Source organism: Eleutherodactylus coqui, chromosome 10 (genome assembly GCF_035609145.1).
Source record: "Eleutherodactylus coqui strain aEleCoq1 chromosome 10, aEleCoq1.hap1, whole genome shotgun sequence".
Classification (NCBI taxonomy): domain Eukaryota; kingdom Metazoa; phylum Chordata; class Amphibia; order Anura; family Eleutherodactylidae; genus Eleutherodactylus; species Eleutherodactylus coqui.
This window is the reverse complement of record NC_089846.1, coordinates 52,505,160-52,525,430: the sequence shown is the minus strand read 5'-3', so window position 1 is coordinate 52,525,430 and position 20,271 is coordinate 52,505,160. Positions and strand designations below refer to the sequence as shown.

At 41.0% G+C, this 20,271-nt stretch overlaps 1 protein-coding gene across 1 annotated transcript in view; it reads left to right on the top strand.

Annotated features, from left to right (window-relative positions):
- Positions 1-20,271, top strand: part of FRMPD3 (FERM and PDZ domain containing 3) — a 93,468-nt gene that overhangs the window by 4,675 nt on the left and 68,522 nt on the right. The window contains exons 2-6 of the mRNA XM_066582039.1: positions 10,371-10,473; positions 14,066-14,111; positions 15,418-15,522; positions 18,369-18,485; positions 18,935-19,066. Coding sequence (XP_066438136.1) covers positions 10,371-10,473; positions 14,066-14,111; positions 15,418-15,522; positions 18,369-18,485; positions 18,935-19,066 — 503 coding nt within the window. The remainder of the gene's footprint in view (positions 1-10,370; positions 10,474-14,065; positions 14,112-15,417; positions 15,523-18,368; positions 18,486-18,934; positions 19,067-20,271) is intronic.

Genomic DNA, 20,271 nt, shown 5'->3' with positions numbered 1-20,271 from the left:
ACTACTTGATGAGCAATCATTCATAGGGGCAGATCTGGGGGTGTATGATGAAGGTGCAGGATGATACGGCAGCTAGCTGGGTGACAGAAGAAGGAGGAACAGCATCGGGGAGGCTAGTGCTTGTTGGCACACCCTAGCAAGTTTGCAAAGTTGGCGGATGGGGGAATGCCAACTCAGGGTTAGGACTGCTGTAGCAAGACACATCTTCTGACCAATTGAGGATTATCTGCTACAGTAAGCAGGCTGGGAGACTGAATTATTAGGGGGACGGGCAGGGTAATTTGTCAAAAAGCCCAGTATAGTTGAGCTGTGTGTTGTCTTCCTGGGTCTGGAGTTCGACGCATCTTAGATCAGGCTAACAGATTACTGTGATAAGCTGGTAGGGACCCAGCGATTATGGTGCAAATGGCAAAGTTAGACATAGACGAAAGGTGCTTTTCAACTTTTTAAGGGACCTCAGCTGCAAACTTAGGGTAAGAACCTCTAAAGCAATATTTTCTGAAGTACCACCTGCATTTACTAGCAAAATTGACAAGCAAATATAGCACTGGTCCAAGACTTTACAATGCAATAAGGCATCTGAAGAAATGTTAAAAAAATCATTTTATTCCAAACATAAACATAGTCAGGCAAAATACATTTCTGCTCCAGATCAGAGCCTTCATCAGGTAAAAATAAGAGTCCATAGTTACAAGGGGGTCAAAAGACTAATTTTGTACGATTAAACCTTAAAATAAAAACTTGCAATGTACAAAATACATACATACAAAATAGAAAAGAAAACCATACAAAAAAGTAATAAACATCGAATTCGAACTCCCAAAAAGATGGAAATGCACCAATTAGAGGATTTATAAAATTCCATATTTATAATAGTCCCCAATTGATATAGTAACAAATCATTTCATTTTAGGAGCATAAACTACGGAGAACCCTAAATGCAGCAAGAAAAATTGGGATAATCCTATACATATTGCTAGTAAAGAGCAAAAAAAAGCACTATGTCCCTATACCATTTCAATAACATTTAGATGCAAAGTCTGAAATTTAAAGGGGCTGTACCAGAATCAACTTTTAATTACCTATCTCTAGGATAGGTGATAAAAGTCTGATGGGTGGGAGTCTTGCCACTGAGGTTCCTACCGATCCCAAGCACAGGGGTCCTGTGTCTCCCCTTCTCGCAAAAAAGAAGTGTCAGCAGCAAAATCAATTTTCTGCCCTATTTAGGGCTAGACCTTTATGCAGTTGCCAGAGGGAAGCTTCAAACCCACGCCTCAGTAGATTCAATCATATAAAGAAATACTGGCAGCATACCCGGATGCAGTAAACACTGAAGACTTTTATTCTCCCATCACCACACAGAACAGCGACGTTTCGGCTGAAGAGGAAGGCTCTTCAGCCGAAACGTCGCTGTTCTGTGTGGTGATGGGAGAATAAAAGTCTTCAGTGTTAACTGCATCCCGGGTATGCTGCCAGTATTTCTTTATACGAGTGTCTCCCCTTCTCCTCACTGCGAGATTCTTTACCCCCCACAGTGAAGAGGAGGTTGAATGGACTGAAGGTTGCACATGTTCAATGCTGTGCCATTCATTTTCAATGGAGCTGCTAGAGATTGCTGAGTACAAGCGCTTGACTATTTCCATCAGCCCCATTGAAATGAATGGAATGACGGCTGCACATGTCTTAAGACACTTGCTTTGTCTTCTTTGTAGACTGACACTATATGCTGATCTGATTATTTGTTTTTAGCATACCCCTTCTTTTCAAAATTTTTAGCTATATGCCTAGATTGTATTATATAGTCTGATGTCTTGATACAGTTCTTTCTAATACTGTAGAATTGAGTAAAAGGAATATTCTTGGTCCATTATAATGCACCCTCCTATAATTTTAAATGATCATTGGAGCCTACAGTTTTGAAACGAGTGCTAGCTAAAATTTTCTCCATATATTGTACTATTTCCATGTCTATATAAATAACTTTCTCAGTATCAATGTAGGATGAAAAGAATAGGCCCCAGTCATTGGCATTAAGAGACTCCACAAACTCCGCATGTTTACTACCTTTCCAAATGATTAACAAGTAATCAATATAATCTCTCTAATAAAGTATACTTTTACCAAAAAATGGCAATTTATAGATGTATGTTGTTTTAAAATGCACCATAAGGGCTCAGTCAGACAAGCGTTTTTTTGCGCATGTATGTGTGCAAAACAAAGCACTCCACACATTAGCAAAATGCGTGTGACCATGTGTCCTTGCCCATTGCTTTCAATGGGGCTGGCGCTACAGCCACCGGCCCCATTGAAAGCAATGGAATGCAGGCAATCCCTGCAGTGATTTTTGGGGAAGGGCTAGAAATATAAGCCCTTCCCTGAAAATCATCACTAACATGTGTAAAAATAAAAAAAATATATATATACTCACCTCTCCGCCCCTGTCGGGGCTCCAGAGCGTCTTGTAGCTTGGCTCCTTGGCACTGTTCTGAAGCTCTTTCAGCAGACGTGGATTTAAAAATCCCCACCTCCAGAAAGTGCTGGTCTGATTGGCTGAGCGCTGCCTGTGATTGGATCAGTGCTCAGCCAGTCAGGCACAGCCGTTTCTGGAGGTGGGGACTTTTAAATCCCCACCTGCTGAAAGAGCTTCAGAACAGTGCCGGTGACCTAAGCGACAAGACGTGCTGGAGCCCAGACAGCGGCAGAGAAGTGAGTATATATTTTTTACACAAGTTAGGGATGATTTTCAGGGAAGGGCTTATATTTCAAACCCTTCCCCAAAAATCACTGCGGGAATTGCCTGCAGCCCATTGCTTTCAATGGGGCCGGCTGCATCCCTGGCCCATTGAAAGCAATGAGAGAAGATGGTGCTCCTTTGCCACAGCCATGGCAGGGGATTCTTTTGTCCGCGCGGGGAGCCCCATCATTACTGAACACTGTGACAGTGTTGTCACAGTGTTCAGTGATGAGGGAACTTCCTGGGGAGAATCTTTATGTGCAGTATGGACCTTGTCACTGCACACATGTCCTATCTTTTGCAAGTGCAAAGATTTTACGCCTGTAAAAGACAGACATTTGAACACATCATAGGGAACTAATGGTTATATCAGACGCGCTTTTCTTGAGTACATAGCTGCATGCAAAAAAACACTTGTCTGACTTCACCCTAAAGAGGTTTGCATAGCTAGGGGCCATTGCAGTACCACAATGTTGCTAGTTTAGCCGATTTCCAAAAATGAACACATTATGGGTTAGAATGAATTCTAAGCCTTTGATGAGAATGTCTATTTGCTCAGGGAGAATCTTATTGACTGAATCCATATAGAGTTTGGTGGCTGCTAATACTAACTGGTAACTAATATGAGAATAAAGGGATGACACATCAAGTGTCAAAAGCAAATAGTCATCCTCCCATTTGATTTTGTTCAGATCCCAAATCAGGCTTGCCAAATCCCAACTGAAAAATCTGAGAAACTGGGTAGCCCGATGATGAAATAGCCCGATGATGAAGTTCATGACTATATGCCTTCAGGGAAACTCAGGCACGGGAAATGGAAACAATAAATCTGCGGGGTGCTGATGAGATGATTCATTCTTGGCACAAGTCTGAGAGGCAGTCACTTATTCACGCATATCTTTAGATAATGAGGGCCACAAATAGTTATGAGAGAAATATTAATCTTCTTAATTGGAATTGGTTTGGAATCATTTCTCAAGGACAGGATTCAAGGACACTGTGCAGCATGGATAAACATTTTTCCAGGTGCAAAGTCCCATAAGTGTAGGGGATTCACTGAGATGAGTTGAGCTATTGTGGTTCTGGACAAAACTCAGCAACATCAAATGACTGAGAAGGAGTATCTACCTTAATGTTTTTATCAGTAGGTCTTAAGTGCAGACAAAAATGAAACTGTGCAAAGAACAATGACTGTTAGATGTTATGGGGATTTAGATGTTGGGCTGACTATAAGTATGTTAATTTTTTGTGGTCAGTGTAGATATTGACTGGATGATTGGTCTCCTCCAGTAGATGCTGTCAGTCCTCGAGGACCAATTTCATTACCAAAAGTTCTCTTTCAACGATGGAATAATTTTTTTTAGTAGAAGAAAAGGCTTTAAAAAAGAATCCATATAAAACATTTTGTCCTTTGGTAATCCTCTAATAAAAAAATGGCTCCAGCTTCAAAGGAGGGTGTGTAATTCTCAAGATAAAAAGTTTTTCTGACATTTGGTCAGTGGAAAAGAGGGGCTGTAAAAAGGCTAGCTTTAGTTTCTGAAAAGCCTCCTCCACTTCTTTAGTCCACTCCACGGCTTTTACGCCTTTTCCAGTGAGTGCAAAGATTGGAGCGGTGAAGGAGGATAAATGCGGAATAAATTGATAGTACTTTGTGAAAAACGCTGGATCACATTCAGTCCCTGTGGTCTAGACCATTTAAAAACCACAGACAGCTTCTCTGAATCTAATCAGAGAACAGTGTCCAAGAGGTTATCCGTCAGAAAGGCTGACTGGATTGTTTAAAAAGACGACATTTTCCAACTTGGTTTATGGTCCATTAATTTGGAGACACTGTAGTAACATTTTCAGGAGTCTATGATGTGTAGTCACTCAGGTCAGGAGAAACTATTAAGATGTCATCTTGGTAAACAATGCATTTGTACATTAGACCTCAGAAAATATAATTTACAAACTCTTGGAAAACAGCCAGAGCATTGCAGAGTCCAAAGAACATGACTAGGTACTCGTAGTCCCCATCAGGAGTGTTGAAGGTAGTCTTCTATTCATCACGATTATGGATACTGATCAGTTTAAATTCTTTACAGAGCAGAATTCCACTCCAGCAGGTGCTGAAAATTTTCATAAAAAACCTTATTCCAGGTTTTCCTTGATGTATGCTGACTTGGCCTCAGTCTTAAGAGGAGATAATAGATAAATCTGACCACTAAGGGTCATGTCCCAAGAAGAAAATCAATAGTGCAATCATATGGCCAATGTGCAGGCAACATCTCAGCTTCATTTTTTCTAAAGACACCGGCATAAACTGCATATTTAACAGACAGACCAGGCTGTTCTTTAGGCAATTGGATCTTCTGGGCTGCAGAAACAAAATTCAGGCAGTATAAATGACAGTACCTCAATCGATTACAGGACAGTGTAGATGAAGCTATGGATGGCTGAGTAGCAGAACTTGAAAGTTGAAAGAACTAGAGAGAACATTAAAAGAGATCTTCTCGACATGGAGAAGATACACTTTCGGGGTCAAAGATGCTGTGAAATGCTGGAAGACAACTGGAAGTGGTTTGCCGTTGGCAAAAGTTATTGACAGAGGCTACTTCAGTGGAACTGTGGGTATGTTGCATCATGTAACAATGATCTGGACAATGAGGTTCTCAGCAAAACCAGAGCCTAGGTAGGTTCAATCTGAGTGACTGAATGTCATCAAAGGACACAGTGACCAGAAGGAGAACCTTCAGAGTGGAATCCTTATTGCCTAGGGCAGGTTCTCCAACTGAGCCTTAGCACTAGCTTTAATCCTTGCTTTAAAGGGCATACACACAAACAATGACCCTGGGCACCACAATATACGCACATGTTTGCAGAATGTCTCCTATGTTGCTCTTCTGGAGTTAGTCTGGTTCTTTTCACTTCCATAGGCTATTCATAAGACTCAGGAGAAGAAGGCACAAAGTGTTCCGGAAACTGGATATCAGTTCAGGCAGAGAGAGAGATGAGGTCTTCTAGAATGGCAAGTAGATCATGACTGGCAAGCTCTTCCTTGATTCGCCCCTGAAAGACCTTCTGAGAAAGCAGCCTTGAGAGCTCATCATTCCATGCTTGCTCAGAAGCCAGGAGCTGGCATACTGACCTTCTGACATAGAACTCGGGTATAGATGCAGATAATGTACAGGAGGCTCATCAAGTTTCCTCAAACACCTTGCAATAAGTAGCCAAGAAGAACTGCAGATTTCCAGAGACTGGATCATCTTGCTCCCAGACTGGGGTTGCCTGTACCAAGCCTTCTCCAGCCTGCAGGGGCTCAATGAAGACCAATTTAGCCCTATCTGTAGGGAACTGGTAGCCTTGCAGTTCAAAGTGAATTAGGCATTGGTCCACAAAGCCTTGGCATAACTGTTTTGGTTTCCCTCTTAATGTGGCAGTAAAGAAAGTTACGGTCCAGAACTGTCCTGCTGTGAACCGTGACCTGGCAAAATATCTGCCTTTGCTGCATTATGAGTGGAGGCTTGGGCTGCAGCTAGAACAATGGTTTGAGCTGCAACTTGAATGGTAGGAGCAGGATCCAGGAGGACATGGCACTGACCAAGCCTGATAGCAGGCGAAGGTAGATAATACCAGAGGCCATAAGAAAAAAAATGGAAAGGTTGAAAACATGAATTCTAAGATTTCTTGGGGTATAGTCAGATTTTTTATACACAATTATATAAAAAAAATATGAGTGTACTACATTAAACATTTACTAAAGTGGTATAGTGACAGTGGTCTTTTTTGTTTCTTTACTAGTAATTAGTATGATTTTCTTTATCAAAAGGTTTTTATGTAACTGGTGACAGTTTATATATTTTTTTAATATGAAATGTGATCATTTTTCTAATCTTTTAATATTTAGCAAATTGGGATGAATTCTTTGGTATAGTCCAATTTTTTTTATGCATTTTTATATTCACTTTGTTCTGTGTACTTTTTACATTATTTATTGCAACTCAATGATTTTATTTTATTTGTGGTTATTAAATTTTAGATTTGTGTGTTGTTGTTTTTTTGCTGCATTCATGGTCATTTATAGTTCATGAATAGAGATGAGCGAGCGTACTCGGAAAAGCACTACTCGCTCGAGTAATGTGCTTTATCCGAGTATCGCTGTGCTCGTCCCTGAAGATTCGGGTGCCGCTGCGGCTGACAGGTGAGTCGCAGCGGGGAGCAGGGGAGAGCGGGCGGGAGAGAGGGAGAGAAAGATCTCCCCTCCGTTCCTCCCCGCTCTCCCCTGCAGCTCCCCGCTCCGTGCTGGCACCCGAATCTTCAGGGACGAGCACAACGATACTCGGATAAAGCAAATTACTCGAGCAAGTAGTGCTTTTCCGAGTACGCTCACTCATCTCTATTCATGAACCTAAAATTAATTGATTCATCTCACAGGGTCAATTTGGGACTATTAGAAATTCTGCATCTTATGAATAGTCTAATTAGTCTCACAATTACGCATGATGTGTTTGCATATTTTATGATAGTGTGAATTCCATATTGATTATTATTTTGCATATTGGTTTTTTTTGTATATCAAATGATTTTTATTTCAAGGTTTTTTCACACAGTATTAGGACTTCGACAGACGAGCGTGTTTTACCGTGATTTTGCGTACAAAGAAAATCCCGCCCACATGTGCAGAAAGTAGAACCAAATGATTTCAATTGGTTCATTCTCTCACTTTGTTTTGCGCCCGTTGTTTTTCTGGGCAAAGAAAATAGGGCCTGATCTATTTTGTGTGTATTTGCACACGAAAAAGTCCCAAAATACACTCGTTCGCTATGCAAATACATTGCGCAGGAGTGAGCATATTGAAACATATGCTCATCGGTTGAAGCCCTTAGTCTCTTGACACTTTGTCCCCATGAGACATCTGAAATCCCACATGCAGTTCATATGAGAAGTATTGACTTGCGATTTTTTTTTTAACCTGGAGTAGAAACGCTTAGGGAATATACATCAGTGCCAATAAATATTTTAAATCTAAATATCTCTAGGCATATATAGTATAAAAAGATATAAACTAAGTTTAACCCAATATATATGTATAAAAGTAAAATGGTGACTCAGTGATAAAAAGATAAATAAGGCAGATCAAATAATAAAGTAAATACCAGTAAATATACAGTTATACCACCTACTAGCACTTGTAAGAAGCAGGTTGTTGTTGTATGATGGTTCGAAGGTGAAAGACGAAGGCGGAGTCAATTAGTTGCAGCAAAATAAACTTTTTACTAGACAGAAAATATTAATTACATTGCAGGGGAGTTTGGTACTCAAGTGTTGCTTAACATTCTATAATAAAGTCCGCTATTTCTCTCCTTACGGCTCAATTACAAAGGCTTATGTGGGCCGTGTAGTATGCAAGTATTTTTTACACGCATAATATGAAGTACACAGCAAATACACATGAACATGCATAATTACTGCATATGTTAAATCCCCACAGCCTATAATTGTGCATAATATGCACCAAATAAGACTTGCGTGGCCCAATAATGTGCAGATGTGCGTGTTTGCGCACCCCCCATGGACGTCTATGGGGCTCTTTGGTGTGCAAATATGCATAAAATAGGGCAGGGCGCAAAAAAAAGAAGTGATAATTAAGCCGAGCACAAAAACAAGCAAAAACACCCTCATCTGTCAATACCCTAACAGCACCTGCTCTGTCTCTGGGTTAGGAAACAGAGTCTCTCTATCCTCCCAAGTACTGCACACTCCCTGGTCATCAGGGCTCTCTCAGTTCAACAGCCTCCATCACTCAGCCCCTGCTCTGATCTGTATCCATGGTTGCTCTTCACCATAGGGATACAGCTACTTTGCGAATTGCACTGCTCTCCGGTTCTTTAAACAGCCCTTACAACTTTGAGTTAATCTGTGGGGGTCTATGGACTACATGTCAGGTAGAATGGGCTTAGTTGTAGGCCAATAACTTTAACGTCTATATTGGTCCTTATTCTGTTTAATCTAGTTATTAAAGGGACACTCTGGTGACTTTTTTCATTCGTGTAACTAGCCCGCCAGTATATACAAGCCTGCTAATATTACCTTGGTTAGTTATTCCTTTCTATCTGAAACTCTTGGCCTTTTTCTCCTTAGGTGGGTCATGAGATCTCAATTCTGACCAGCTCAGATTTACTTGGGTTTATGTATTTTCAAATTAGTCAGTTTCTCAGTCAACATACATGTGATGATATTGCATGGAGTGTACCTCATATGCTCTTTCAAGGGGGACACACTCCTATCACAGTTACTGATGGTGATCACACAGCTCTTGTCACACAGTTATATTAAAGGAGATTACAGCTGGTCCTCCTCACTGTATACTTATAGTTTGTGCTTTATTTAGATGAATACAGAAGACAGAAGGTAATGACAGTGTCTTCCCTCCAGCCAGAGATCGTACAAACTCTAGCTGATTATGTGATGTTGTGCTGATGCATCATGGGATTGATAGCACAGAATAGTGAAAGTAAAAGCAGAGAGAAATCTCAGCATCAGACAGGAGGCTGCACTGCATGGAAGTGACTGCAATACATAGAGGAGACCTCCAGAGTGTAACAGGCAATCAGGTGAGGAATGCAGGGATGGAAAAATGTGTTTTTGCCAGAGTGGCCCTTTAACAACCTAGATAGAAACATTGTACAGTAAAATATGGGCAGTATTCTTGCCTTGCAGCGCTGAGGTCCTAGGTTCAAATCCTATGAAAGACAACATCCGCATTGAGTTTGCATATTCTCCCCATGTATGTGTGGATTTCCTCTGGGTATAACACAAAAAAACCATACTGACTGGTATTAAGGGAATTTATATAATAAATGTAGGGTTCTGCACATGGGCAGGGAAATACATGTCACTATTACACACCAAATGGGAAACCACTGGGCAAAACTGACATGGAAAATGACTTGGGGATTTTAGTTAAGTGTAAACTAAAAGGGGTTGTGTCGTTACCACACAACATCCCTTTAATAGAGCTGTCCATAGTAAAATAGTAAACAGAGCTATACTTACCCCTCTGCCACCACCAGCATTGTGGTCTTGCCTCACCAAAGGGGTGCAAGAAGTACAGTAAAATACACTGATGCGCATGCAAAAAAACACATATAGTCAATGGGGTCCACACAGTGCCGTTTGCTTCCGTCCACAAACGGAACCGTTTAGCTCCGAGATTTCCCTTTGCTGCTCCCTGAATGGAGCAGGAAGCGGAATGTCCAATGCAGGTGTGAAAGCACCCTAAGGGCTTATTCCGACATGCGTATATCAGCCGGGTTTTCACTCCCGGCCGATATACGCTGTCCCTCTGCAGTGGGAGGAGGTGAGCCGGGCCAGGAGCAGTGCACTGAGCTCCCGCTTCCTCTCCGTCTCTTGCCACCATTTGCAATGGCGTTTAAGCAATTTTCGGGCGCAATGCAGTTGCGCTCCCGTGTGAAGATGCCCTAAGTCGCATTGCAGTATTTTGGTCAGTAGTTTGTATTAGTATTTGTCAGACAAAAAGCAGTAGTGGAGCATGCACAGAGAAGGTATAAAATGGAACATTTAAGTTCTGTATGAAAGCACCTATATTTCTACATCATGTCGTTCGTGGATGAATTTTAGTTTCCTCTCATTTCAGGAGGTCCATCAGAAAACAAGCTTCTTTCGGGAGATCAGATTCTAGCAATAAATGATGAGGATGTGAGTGACGCCTCAAGGGAGAGATTCATTGAACTGGTCAGGTAAAGACAAAAATCTATAAGTATTCTAGGTTGTAATACAACAGAGACTTTTTGTAATATCTTTAACCCTTTCCAATCCACTGTCTGAAGCCTGAAGACATTATGATTTAAGGCTGTACAGCTCCGATGTTGGGGTTCTCTTACTGTATATTGCCAGCCTCTCTGCTGTCAGAGCCTATCCAAGGTGTCACCTCATGCAGTACTGGCTTTAGCCAGCAGATAGTACCATTGGGTAACGGCAGAAAAAGAGTAAGCCCCCTAGGAAAACCAGGATACAATTTGGATTGGAAAGGGCTAAGGGTCATGTAATCCTGGCCTGTGATTCACTTTAGAAAATTTACACAAAATATACTGCATGATAATTGTTACCAGAATTGCACAAGTACAATAACTAAGTCTGAGGCGCTGTATAGCGTGATTTTACAATTCTGTCAAGTTGGAGGATAGTTAGGAAAAAAAAGAAACAACATGGCAGAAAGCGCTCAAGGACAATCTCTGTGCAGTAACCCGAAGGGGGAAGAGTAAAATGGAATACTTACTCTACCAGAGAGGTGTGTAGGTCCTGGATGGACCTTCGTCATCTTCCCATATCTGGAAATAGAGTGGTCCACATGGGTGGTCCAAGGGCAGGAATACACAATATAAAAAGACTATTCTTGATAGGGTTTATTGGAGATAAATAACAATAGTCACTTTGTACATCAATTTGCCAGATTTGATAAAAAGAATATTAGAACTAAAACAACAAAAATAAAATAGATAAAAAAGTATATTTGTATAAAAACAGTTAAATGCCAAAATATAAAAACACATCCATACAGTACAGGGGAGTAAATGCAACGCATTTCGGGGGCATAAACTGGGCTCCCTTTATCAAGCATTAAGCTAGAAGACAGTTAATGTCCAAAGTAACACATTCATCGTAATTTTTCAAGCGCTTGTCAGAAATTTTGGCAAATGCCTTTTGTGCATAAAAATTTATGACTTCTTTCTATCTTATTTTGCGAATGTTATAATTCACACCAGAAGTTGGCATATACTGTATAGTACAAATCTATCACAGATCATGTTTAACAGTTTTCACTTTCAGACCTGGAAAAGATACACCACTTTTATTAATAGGCCTGCACCTCTTAATAAGCTAGACGCATCTTACGCCAGCACACTTTGTATTAAGCTAGGAGTATGAAATCCTTGTCTTAATAACTCTGGACCATTGAGTTGCATGCAACGTTTAGTGCGCTCCTGTAGACTGCAACTGTCAATTAAAATAGCAACAATGAGAAAATCTTGCAACAGAAAGACTATCCTAATTGTCATATGTATAATTAATGGCCCTTTTACACGCAAACAGGGGCGTAACTAACTGCAGAGGATGCAGGGGATGCGGTTGCACTCGCGCCCAGGAGCCTTAGGTGGCCCATAAGGCCTCTCCTCTCCATATAGGAAGCCCAGTACTATGAATAAAGCATTATATTTGGGAGCCCTGTTACAGATTTTGCACTGGGGCCCACAAGTTTCAACTTTAACGCTACTGCACGCAAAGATAATCTTTCAAATGAATGAAAGATTGAAAGATTTATCAATCTATTTGCGTAAAGTATTACGGGCCATTAATAGCCATTAGCACTTTATCATCTTCAATTGCATGTAAAAGGGCCTGCATGAGTTGTTTGCAGAGCCCAACCTGTGTTTAAACACACTCCTAGTTGTGCAAACAGCTGCTGACACATTCCACCGCTCTCCTCCTGGCTAGTGTAAACATGACTCGGGGAGAGGATCCTGCAATATTTTGAAAGATGAGCAAAATACATTCAAATGGAATGTATTTGCTCAGTCTTTCAGTGGCTGAACGATGGATTTTAAGTCAAACAAAATCCACCAGTCAAACAAAAAGTGCACGATGCCCGCGTTTGACATCATCACCCCTCCACCATCTAATCATGTAGAGCCGATGGGTGGCCATAGCAACCGGATGCCAGTCAATGGCCTCTGACTCTGCCATAGCTTTTAATGTGAATAAGTAGAGAATACACTGCACAGAAGTACTGCAGTGCATTATGTGAGTGATCATAAGATCACAGGCTCAAGTTTCCTACAGAAACAATTTTTTTCACCTTTTTCAATTAAAAAATTAATTTAAAAAACTTTTTTCCACACTTTTCTCTCTTTTTGTTTAAAAACAAATGAATAAAAGCAGCACATTTGGTATTGCTGTATCTGTAATGCCCTTACATGGCTCTGTCCATGGAAATAAAAAGTTTTGCGTCCTTAAATGCAGCAGGCCAAAAAATATATATTCCCCAAAAATGTTTGCAACGTGGAAAAACCTGAACATAAGATATAATTTTGCTATTGCTGTAATTATACCAACCCGCAGAAAAAAGTTATTTATACCGCAGGGTGAACACTGTATAAAAGTCAGAATTGATATGTTCATTCACACCTTCTCCCCCCCCAAATTAATACAAGTTACACAATATATTCTATGTACCAAAATTGGTACTAATAAAAACTATAGCGTGACACACAGTGAACAAGCCGGCATACGGCCATGTCGATGGAAAAATGAAAAAGTTATGGCTTTTGAAAAGTGGAGATAAAAATTTCAAAACTAGGCTGCGTCCTTAAGGCTTAGTCACACGGGCGTTTTTTCACGCGATTTGCGCATCGCATGACGGATGCGCATGCGCAAATCGCGTGACCGGCGCCGAAAAATCGGCCCAAAAATCGCCCGAAAATCTGCTCCTAGCCGCGTTTCATTAGAAACGGGCCGGAGCTGTCCAGCGCATTGCATTCAATGGAGACGGCAATACAGCGGCTCCATTGAATGCAAGCGCTGCGGGCGAGTGTGGGATGAATTGTCGGGAAGGGGTTAAATATATAACCCCTTTCCTGCAATGCATCCTGAAAAGTGAAAAAATAAAAAAAATGTATGTACTTACCTGCTCCCGGCAGCTGGAGATCCCGGCGGCCGGCCTGCAGTGGGTGTGAAGGGGGTGTGACTCAGGCTTGTCCCTGATTGGCTCAGCGCTGAGCCAATCAGAAGCAAGTCTCAGTCACACCCATTCATGAATTCATGAATGGGTGTGACTGAGATCAGCCTCTGATTGGCTCAGGCTGAGCCAATCAGGGGCAAGCCTGAGTCACACCCCCTTCACACCCACTGCAGGACGGCCGCGGGGATCTCAGGCTGCCGGGAGCAGGTGAGTACATCCTTTTTTTTTATTTTTTCACTTTTCAGGATGCATTGCAGGAAAGGGGTTATATATTTAACCCCTTCCCGACAATTCATCCCACACTCGCCCGCAGCGCTTGCATTCAATGGAGCCGCTGTATTGCCGTCTCCATTGAATGCAATGCGCTGGACAGCTCCGGCCCGTTTCTAATGAAACGCGGCTAGGAGCAGATTTTCGGGCGATTTTTCGGCCGATTTTTCGGCGCCGGTCACGCGATTTGCGCATGCGCATCCGTCATGCGATGCGCAAATCGCGTGAAAAAACGCCCGTGTGACTAAGCCTTAAATGGTTAATATTGTTTATTTTATTAGTTTAAATTAGTTGCAGTCACATTTTTTGTTAATTTGTTGCAGAAATGCAAAGGACTCAATCACTCTGACCGTACTGCATCCTCACCAGGTATGTGCACAGCCTGTTAATAGATGCGTATAGTACTTTGGAATACTACAGTCTGTATTTCAGATTGATAAACCATTGTAATAGGAAGTAAAGCCCATGTACTGCCTGAGTATTTTCTGATTGTCAAAAACTATCACTAGAGTGTAATTTTTTATTTGTATATGTTTTTTATCAGTCAAGCAAAAAAGTAGAAAAACGTTTTTTGGTCAATTTCAAAGAGCAGAATTTTGGAGGATAGTGTTCCAAGTTTTTATTCACACGTGGCAGACTTGCTGTGGATTTTCCTTAGGGCTTTTGCAGACTGGCAATTTTATGTCCGTATTTGCACGTGCAAAATGCAGCGAGTATAACCCATTTTTCTCAATGGGTTTCCTCCCATTTTGTGTTTTTGCACTCTATTTTTGTCCGCACTTGCTTACCCAAAGCATCATGGGGGTATGCACCCCATCTGGGCGAAATTACACAGTAAACTGCACAACACTGGGAACAAATTAGGCTGCACCTGTGGATGGGTGAAAACTTGAAAAAATGGCACTTTACTAGAATACTTTCTCTCAAGCAGTTAAATACAGGGTGCAGGTCTTCCTTTTGCTTCTGCTCAGACACCCAGATAATGAATTATCAACTGATAGGCAATTACAAAGCAGCACACACGTTTGTGTACAGCCAGCCTTTAGGTACCATAAAATGAATTGGAAAACACTTATATTTAGAAGGGGGTTCTTTACTGTAAGAGCAGTGAGACTGTGGAACTCTCTGCCTGAGGACGTGGTGATGGCAAAATTCATAGAGGAGTTTAGGAGGGGACTAGATGTCTTTCTAGTGTGCTATGATATTACAGGATATAAACATTAGGTGACCAGTGGGGTTGCTGATCTTAAACATTGATCCAGGGATTACTCTGGCTGCCATTATGGAGTCAGGAAGGATTTTTTTTCTCCAATGAGCTAAATTGTCTCGTTCGTTTTTGTTTTTTTTTGCCTTCCTCTGGACTTACAAGGGGGGGTTGAAACAGGCTGAACTAGATGGACATTGTCTTCATTCAGCTAAACATACTATGGTACTATGTTATTGCAGGTCAAAAAGACTATGCAGATAAAAAGTCCTGGCTCATTATACATCATGTGTAGTAGAAGGAAGCATTGCCATACTTTTTTTTTCTCGATCGCCCGTTGTAGGCTCTTCTTGTCACTCAGAAAATGCTATTCCTATTCACACGGCCATTCTAGACTGGAACATTTCTTTCACCTAATGCTTTGCACTTACACAATACTGTATCTAAGATATAAGCATTTTTTTTTCGTAGTCTCCTAAATCTGCGTTTATAAGTGCAGCCAAGAAGGAGAAACTTCGTTCCAAACCAGGAAGAGTAAGATTTTCCGAACTTGTGACTGTGGGAGATACAGATGCAGTAAGTTCTATAGAATATCCTGAGTGTGTAGGAGGTGTAAACTTGGCAGTACTGTTCAGAGTATTGGTTGTTTTAATTTATATATTACTTGCTATACATTTTTGCAGAAGCTTGTAGGTTATGTCTTTTGTACACCCTCCTACCATCAGGGCACAGAAATACTTGTCTGTGTCCGATAGTGTAGGAAATACAACGGCTTAAATACAGCACATACTTCAGATGGGTGCAGAGTGCTCATTTAGGGCTTTTACCCACTAGCGATATTTTTGCCTGCGATGCAACAGCGATGATTATGAAACCAATGATTTTCAATGGTTTCATATTCATTTGTGATTTTTAACCCCAGCCTCATATCGCAGAAAAAAAATCTGCGATATCGGTCAGTGTTTTCAATGGGGCCAGCGGCTGCAGCGCTAGCCCACTGAAAGCATAGGGAGTATATTGCGGACTTCTGCCACAGCTGTCCAGGATGCTTTCCCATTGCTTTCAATGGGGTCGGCGCTGCTGCGGCTCCATTGAAAGCAGAGGGTTGTAGGCAACCCCCGCAAGGATGATTTTTATGGAAGGACTTGAAATATAAACCCTTCCCTGAAAATCTTCCATAGCTGGTGAAAAAAATAAAAAAACTATATACTCATCTCTCGCCGCCTCCTCTGGCTGCTTCCCCGGAACTGCTGTAAAGCTCTTTCAGCAGGCAGGGACTTAAAAACACATGCCTCCTGAAAGGGCTGTGCTGATTGGCTGAGCGCTCAGCCAATCACATTCAGCAATGAATGGCTGTGCGCTGCCTGTGATTGGCTGAGCGCTCAGCCAATCACCACAGCCCTTTCAGGAGTCGGGGATTTAAAAATCTTCAGAGATATTTAAAGAAAAAAGAAAGAGCTTCACAGCAGTGCCCCAAATGGAGCAGGAAAGCAGAATTCCCAGCGCAGATGTGAAACCACGCTAAATTAGAAGTTGAAACACAGCTAATATAATAATTATCTGATTCCTCTGACACACTGAGAAAGAACTAAGGGGAAAGCACAGTTTAACTTATCATATAGCACCCCCTTTCCTGAGCTTCATTTAGGATAAAGGTATTCAGCTGGTTCCAAGAAATATATGTCTCGAGATGGTTCTATATTTAAAAAGGTTTTCCGGGCACAAAATGGAAATTCGGAAAATACTGAAATATTGGAGGTACAGCTAAGTACTGGCAACATGTAGCTTTTATTTGCTGCTCTGGACCCTAATCTGCATCACTTCTGCAGTAAACACAGCAACAGACTGTTACCTAGAACTCCCAGCCAGCGATGTAACACCGCCCATAGCTATCAGGTCCTACAACATACTAGCACCAACCTCCCTCTGACTCAGAATGCCAGAGAAAGCCTGCTGAAGCAGACAGACCGGACTGTCCGGCACTCTGAACTGCACATGGGCAATACAGCGCAGTGCTCCTGCTCCTGTCCTCCCATCATGCACTGCTCACAGGATGTTGGAGGCCATGGACAGTGGAGGCAGTAACAAATGTGGACAAGATGTCAGATCAAGTGGAGACATTTTCCAGGCTAAGGGTCACCTGCCATACAAAATTAGGAAGTAGCTAGACCAAGTGCAGTAAACCCATTACATAATGGTTTATTGTGATAATGTACATTGGATTCTAAATTGTTAATCTGTGCCCGGAATACCCATCTAATTCTTTAGAAAAAAATCAAATAGTGGGGAACCAGGGCAAAATAAGATGGGTATGGTCTTTATGAGCAATGGCAATGAAAGTCTATTAAAACGTACTTGGAAGAGTAAAAAAGGTGAAGCAGGGTCAGAGAGTTCATAAGTTGGCAATGGGTGTCAGGCCCAGACAAATACAGTGCTGGAGGTGAAATATTACGTGAGCAGGAAGCCAGGGGTCAATCATGGCAATGTTTCAGAGTAGTTGAGATTTTCAGTGCTTTACTAATTCTTGTCAGGAAGATGAAAAAATACCTCCACAGTGCCACCTATTGGAAGGCAGCAATACCTAAAGTCAATGTATTGCTGCCTTTCAATAGGTGGCGCTGTGGAGGTATTGTTTCATCTCCCTTATTTGCATATTACCCAGAGGAGCGTAAATGGCTTCTTACGTCTCCTCACTCACCATCTAGGTGCTCTCCTTAAGGAGAAAAGATAGCGTTTCTGACTAATTCTTATCCACATACTACAATAAATCTGCAGTGTGGATTTTAAATCCACAGCAAGTGAACTCATGTTGTGGCATGTTGAAATAATTCTCCTTGCAGATTTCACCCTTTGCAATGCATAGAGCGAACAGCAACTCTCTATGTAAGGGTATGCGCACACATTGCAGAAAAAAATCCATGTGGAAATCCAAACCAAAATCTTTGTGCTGATTTTGGTGCCAGTTTTGACAGCGGAATTCACTCACTGCAATGAATGAATTCCACGGTGAGAATCTATGTCATTTTTGCGTGCTGCAGATTTCAGAACCAGCAGCATGACTTCAGATTTGTTTCCACTGTAAGTGAATGGGGTTTGTTAAATGGGGAAGAGGACAGATGTGAGTTATAACAGCACTGTGGAATATGTAGGCGCTATATAAACTAATAGCCATACCATATTAAAGCTCCAAAAAAGAAAATAAATATTTGCCTAGAGTATAAAATCAAATAAATATTTACCTTTTGGAATTTTTAGAATTCCAAACAAAATTTTGAAGGTCTACATTATAGGGTTATATAGTATATTGCAGTATTTCCTTTATCAGGTCTGTCCTGTTTTTACGCACTGTACCTTGACTTCCTAATCATTCAGGTAGTACTATTATCTCAATAGGGCTCCTTCCTCTTTTATTTTTCAATTAGGACATGTTGAAAATGAAGGATTCTCCCCCTCTTCTGCTCATACCCAATGTACTGAAAGTGTTCTTGGAGAATGGACAGATCAAATCATTTACCTTTGACGGAAGGACCACAGTAAAGGCAAGACGTTCTAGAATTCTGGCAACTGTACAAACCGTATAAGCATCTTTGTTCTCTATATAAGGGTACATGCACACACGCTTTTTTTCCATTCGATTTTTGGACTGCAAAATAGGTCCAAAAATTGGACAGATAAAGCCCCCTTTAATTTTAATGGGCTTTTATTTTACTCGAAGTGATAGTCGGATTAAAAATATTTGCAGCTTTTCCTATTCTTGTCCAATTTTTGGGTGAGAACAGCACACGTCAATGTGCTATCTTCAGCACATCAGATAACACATGATTGCTGTCCGATACAAGTAAGGACGAAAATCTCAGCCACAACTTTTAAAATGCCCTTGTGCAAGCACCCTAAAACACGTAAAGTACATACAACACACTGTATAAGAACAAAATGTGCCTATAACTGTGCGCATGTCTAAGTCTAATTCAGTTCCTTTCTTTTACAGGATGTCATGGTCACCCTTCAGGATCGGCTTTCCCTTCGTCACCGAGATCATTTTTCTCTTGTTCTTGAGTATACTGCATCAGACCAAAACCAGAAATATTTATTGCTTCAAGACAAGCAACCTCTAGCTCATGTAAGAACTAGGAGCAGATTATATTTATAGAAAAGTTATGAAAAAAACTTTCTTCAGCGCTCCATTTCTGGAGGGTGTTGACTGCCGACTACAAACGGCAGCACCTTTGATCAAAGATAACTCTGATTGCAGCTGTTAATCATTAAATGCCTATCGGAACATTTGAGTACAACTGTCACAATTGACAACAACATGTAAATACCCAATAGGCATTTAAAAGTCCCTAATCCTCCCTTCCCCAAGTTCAGGTGTCATGGCAGCCAGGGGCCTCATGAAGAACTCCAGGGCTGCCATGCATTTCTGCTTATTAAGATATACCTGTGTCACATTTTAAAATAATACCTAAAAAATACAATACACTGCAATCCTGTATTATTGCAGTATATTATTTAAGCAATCAGAAGTGCAACTCCCTTTAGAGGACTAACAAAATAAGGTTTTTATAATTATTACAAAGATAATATTAAATGGTAAAAAAATCCCCTCTCCCATATTTCTACCAGCCAGCATTAACTTTTTTAGCAATTAGTTCTATAGTGGCTAGTGATAAGTGAACTTTTCAGAAGTTTGCTTTGGACAGTTTGCCAAATTTGGGCAAACTGTTTGGTTTGTTGTAAATTAGTTCAAACCAAACCCAAACTTCACCAACACCCCTAAAACTGGTGTACAACACTGACTAAGAGCCATAAAAAGCCAGTTTAACACGCAAAGGTCATCTAGGAGTGAATGTAAGTACTTGTGAGATATTTTTAAGGCAAAGGTAATGTCAAAGTTATGTATGGCAATGGGTAAATGGATGGTACCCTGTGGTAACTAACAGCCTGTTTAAAAATGCAATGCACTAGTGGATTTTTGATTCTTTCTAAGAGTTTTTTAAAAATGTTCAAAAATTAACCATTTTTGGTGGCAGATGCCTGCCAGTGTTTATACATACTCAGGAGGTAATGGAAGAAACAATGTTTTTTTATAAGCAGTCCAAAAATTATTTCTTTTTAGGAGTCGCAAAATGTTTTGCATCTGGAATGCGAAGATGAAATAATGGATTTTTACAAGCTGTCAAAAAATTTATCCAATTTTTGGAAGTAGCAACAGGATTAGCATCCTGGAAGATGGAAAAGAGATGACTTCTCAACAAATGGAAAGCCAAAAAAAATGATCCCTATTTTGGGACCATCTGATTGATTTACAATTTTGTAGGCTAAGAA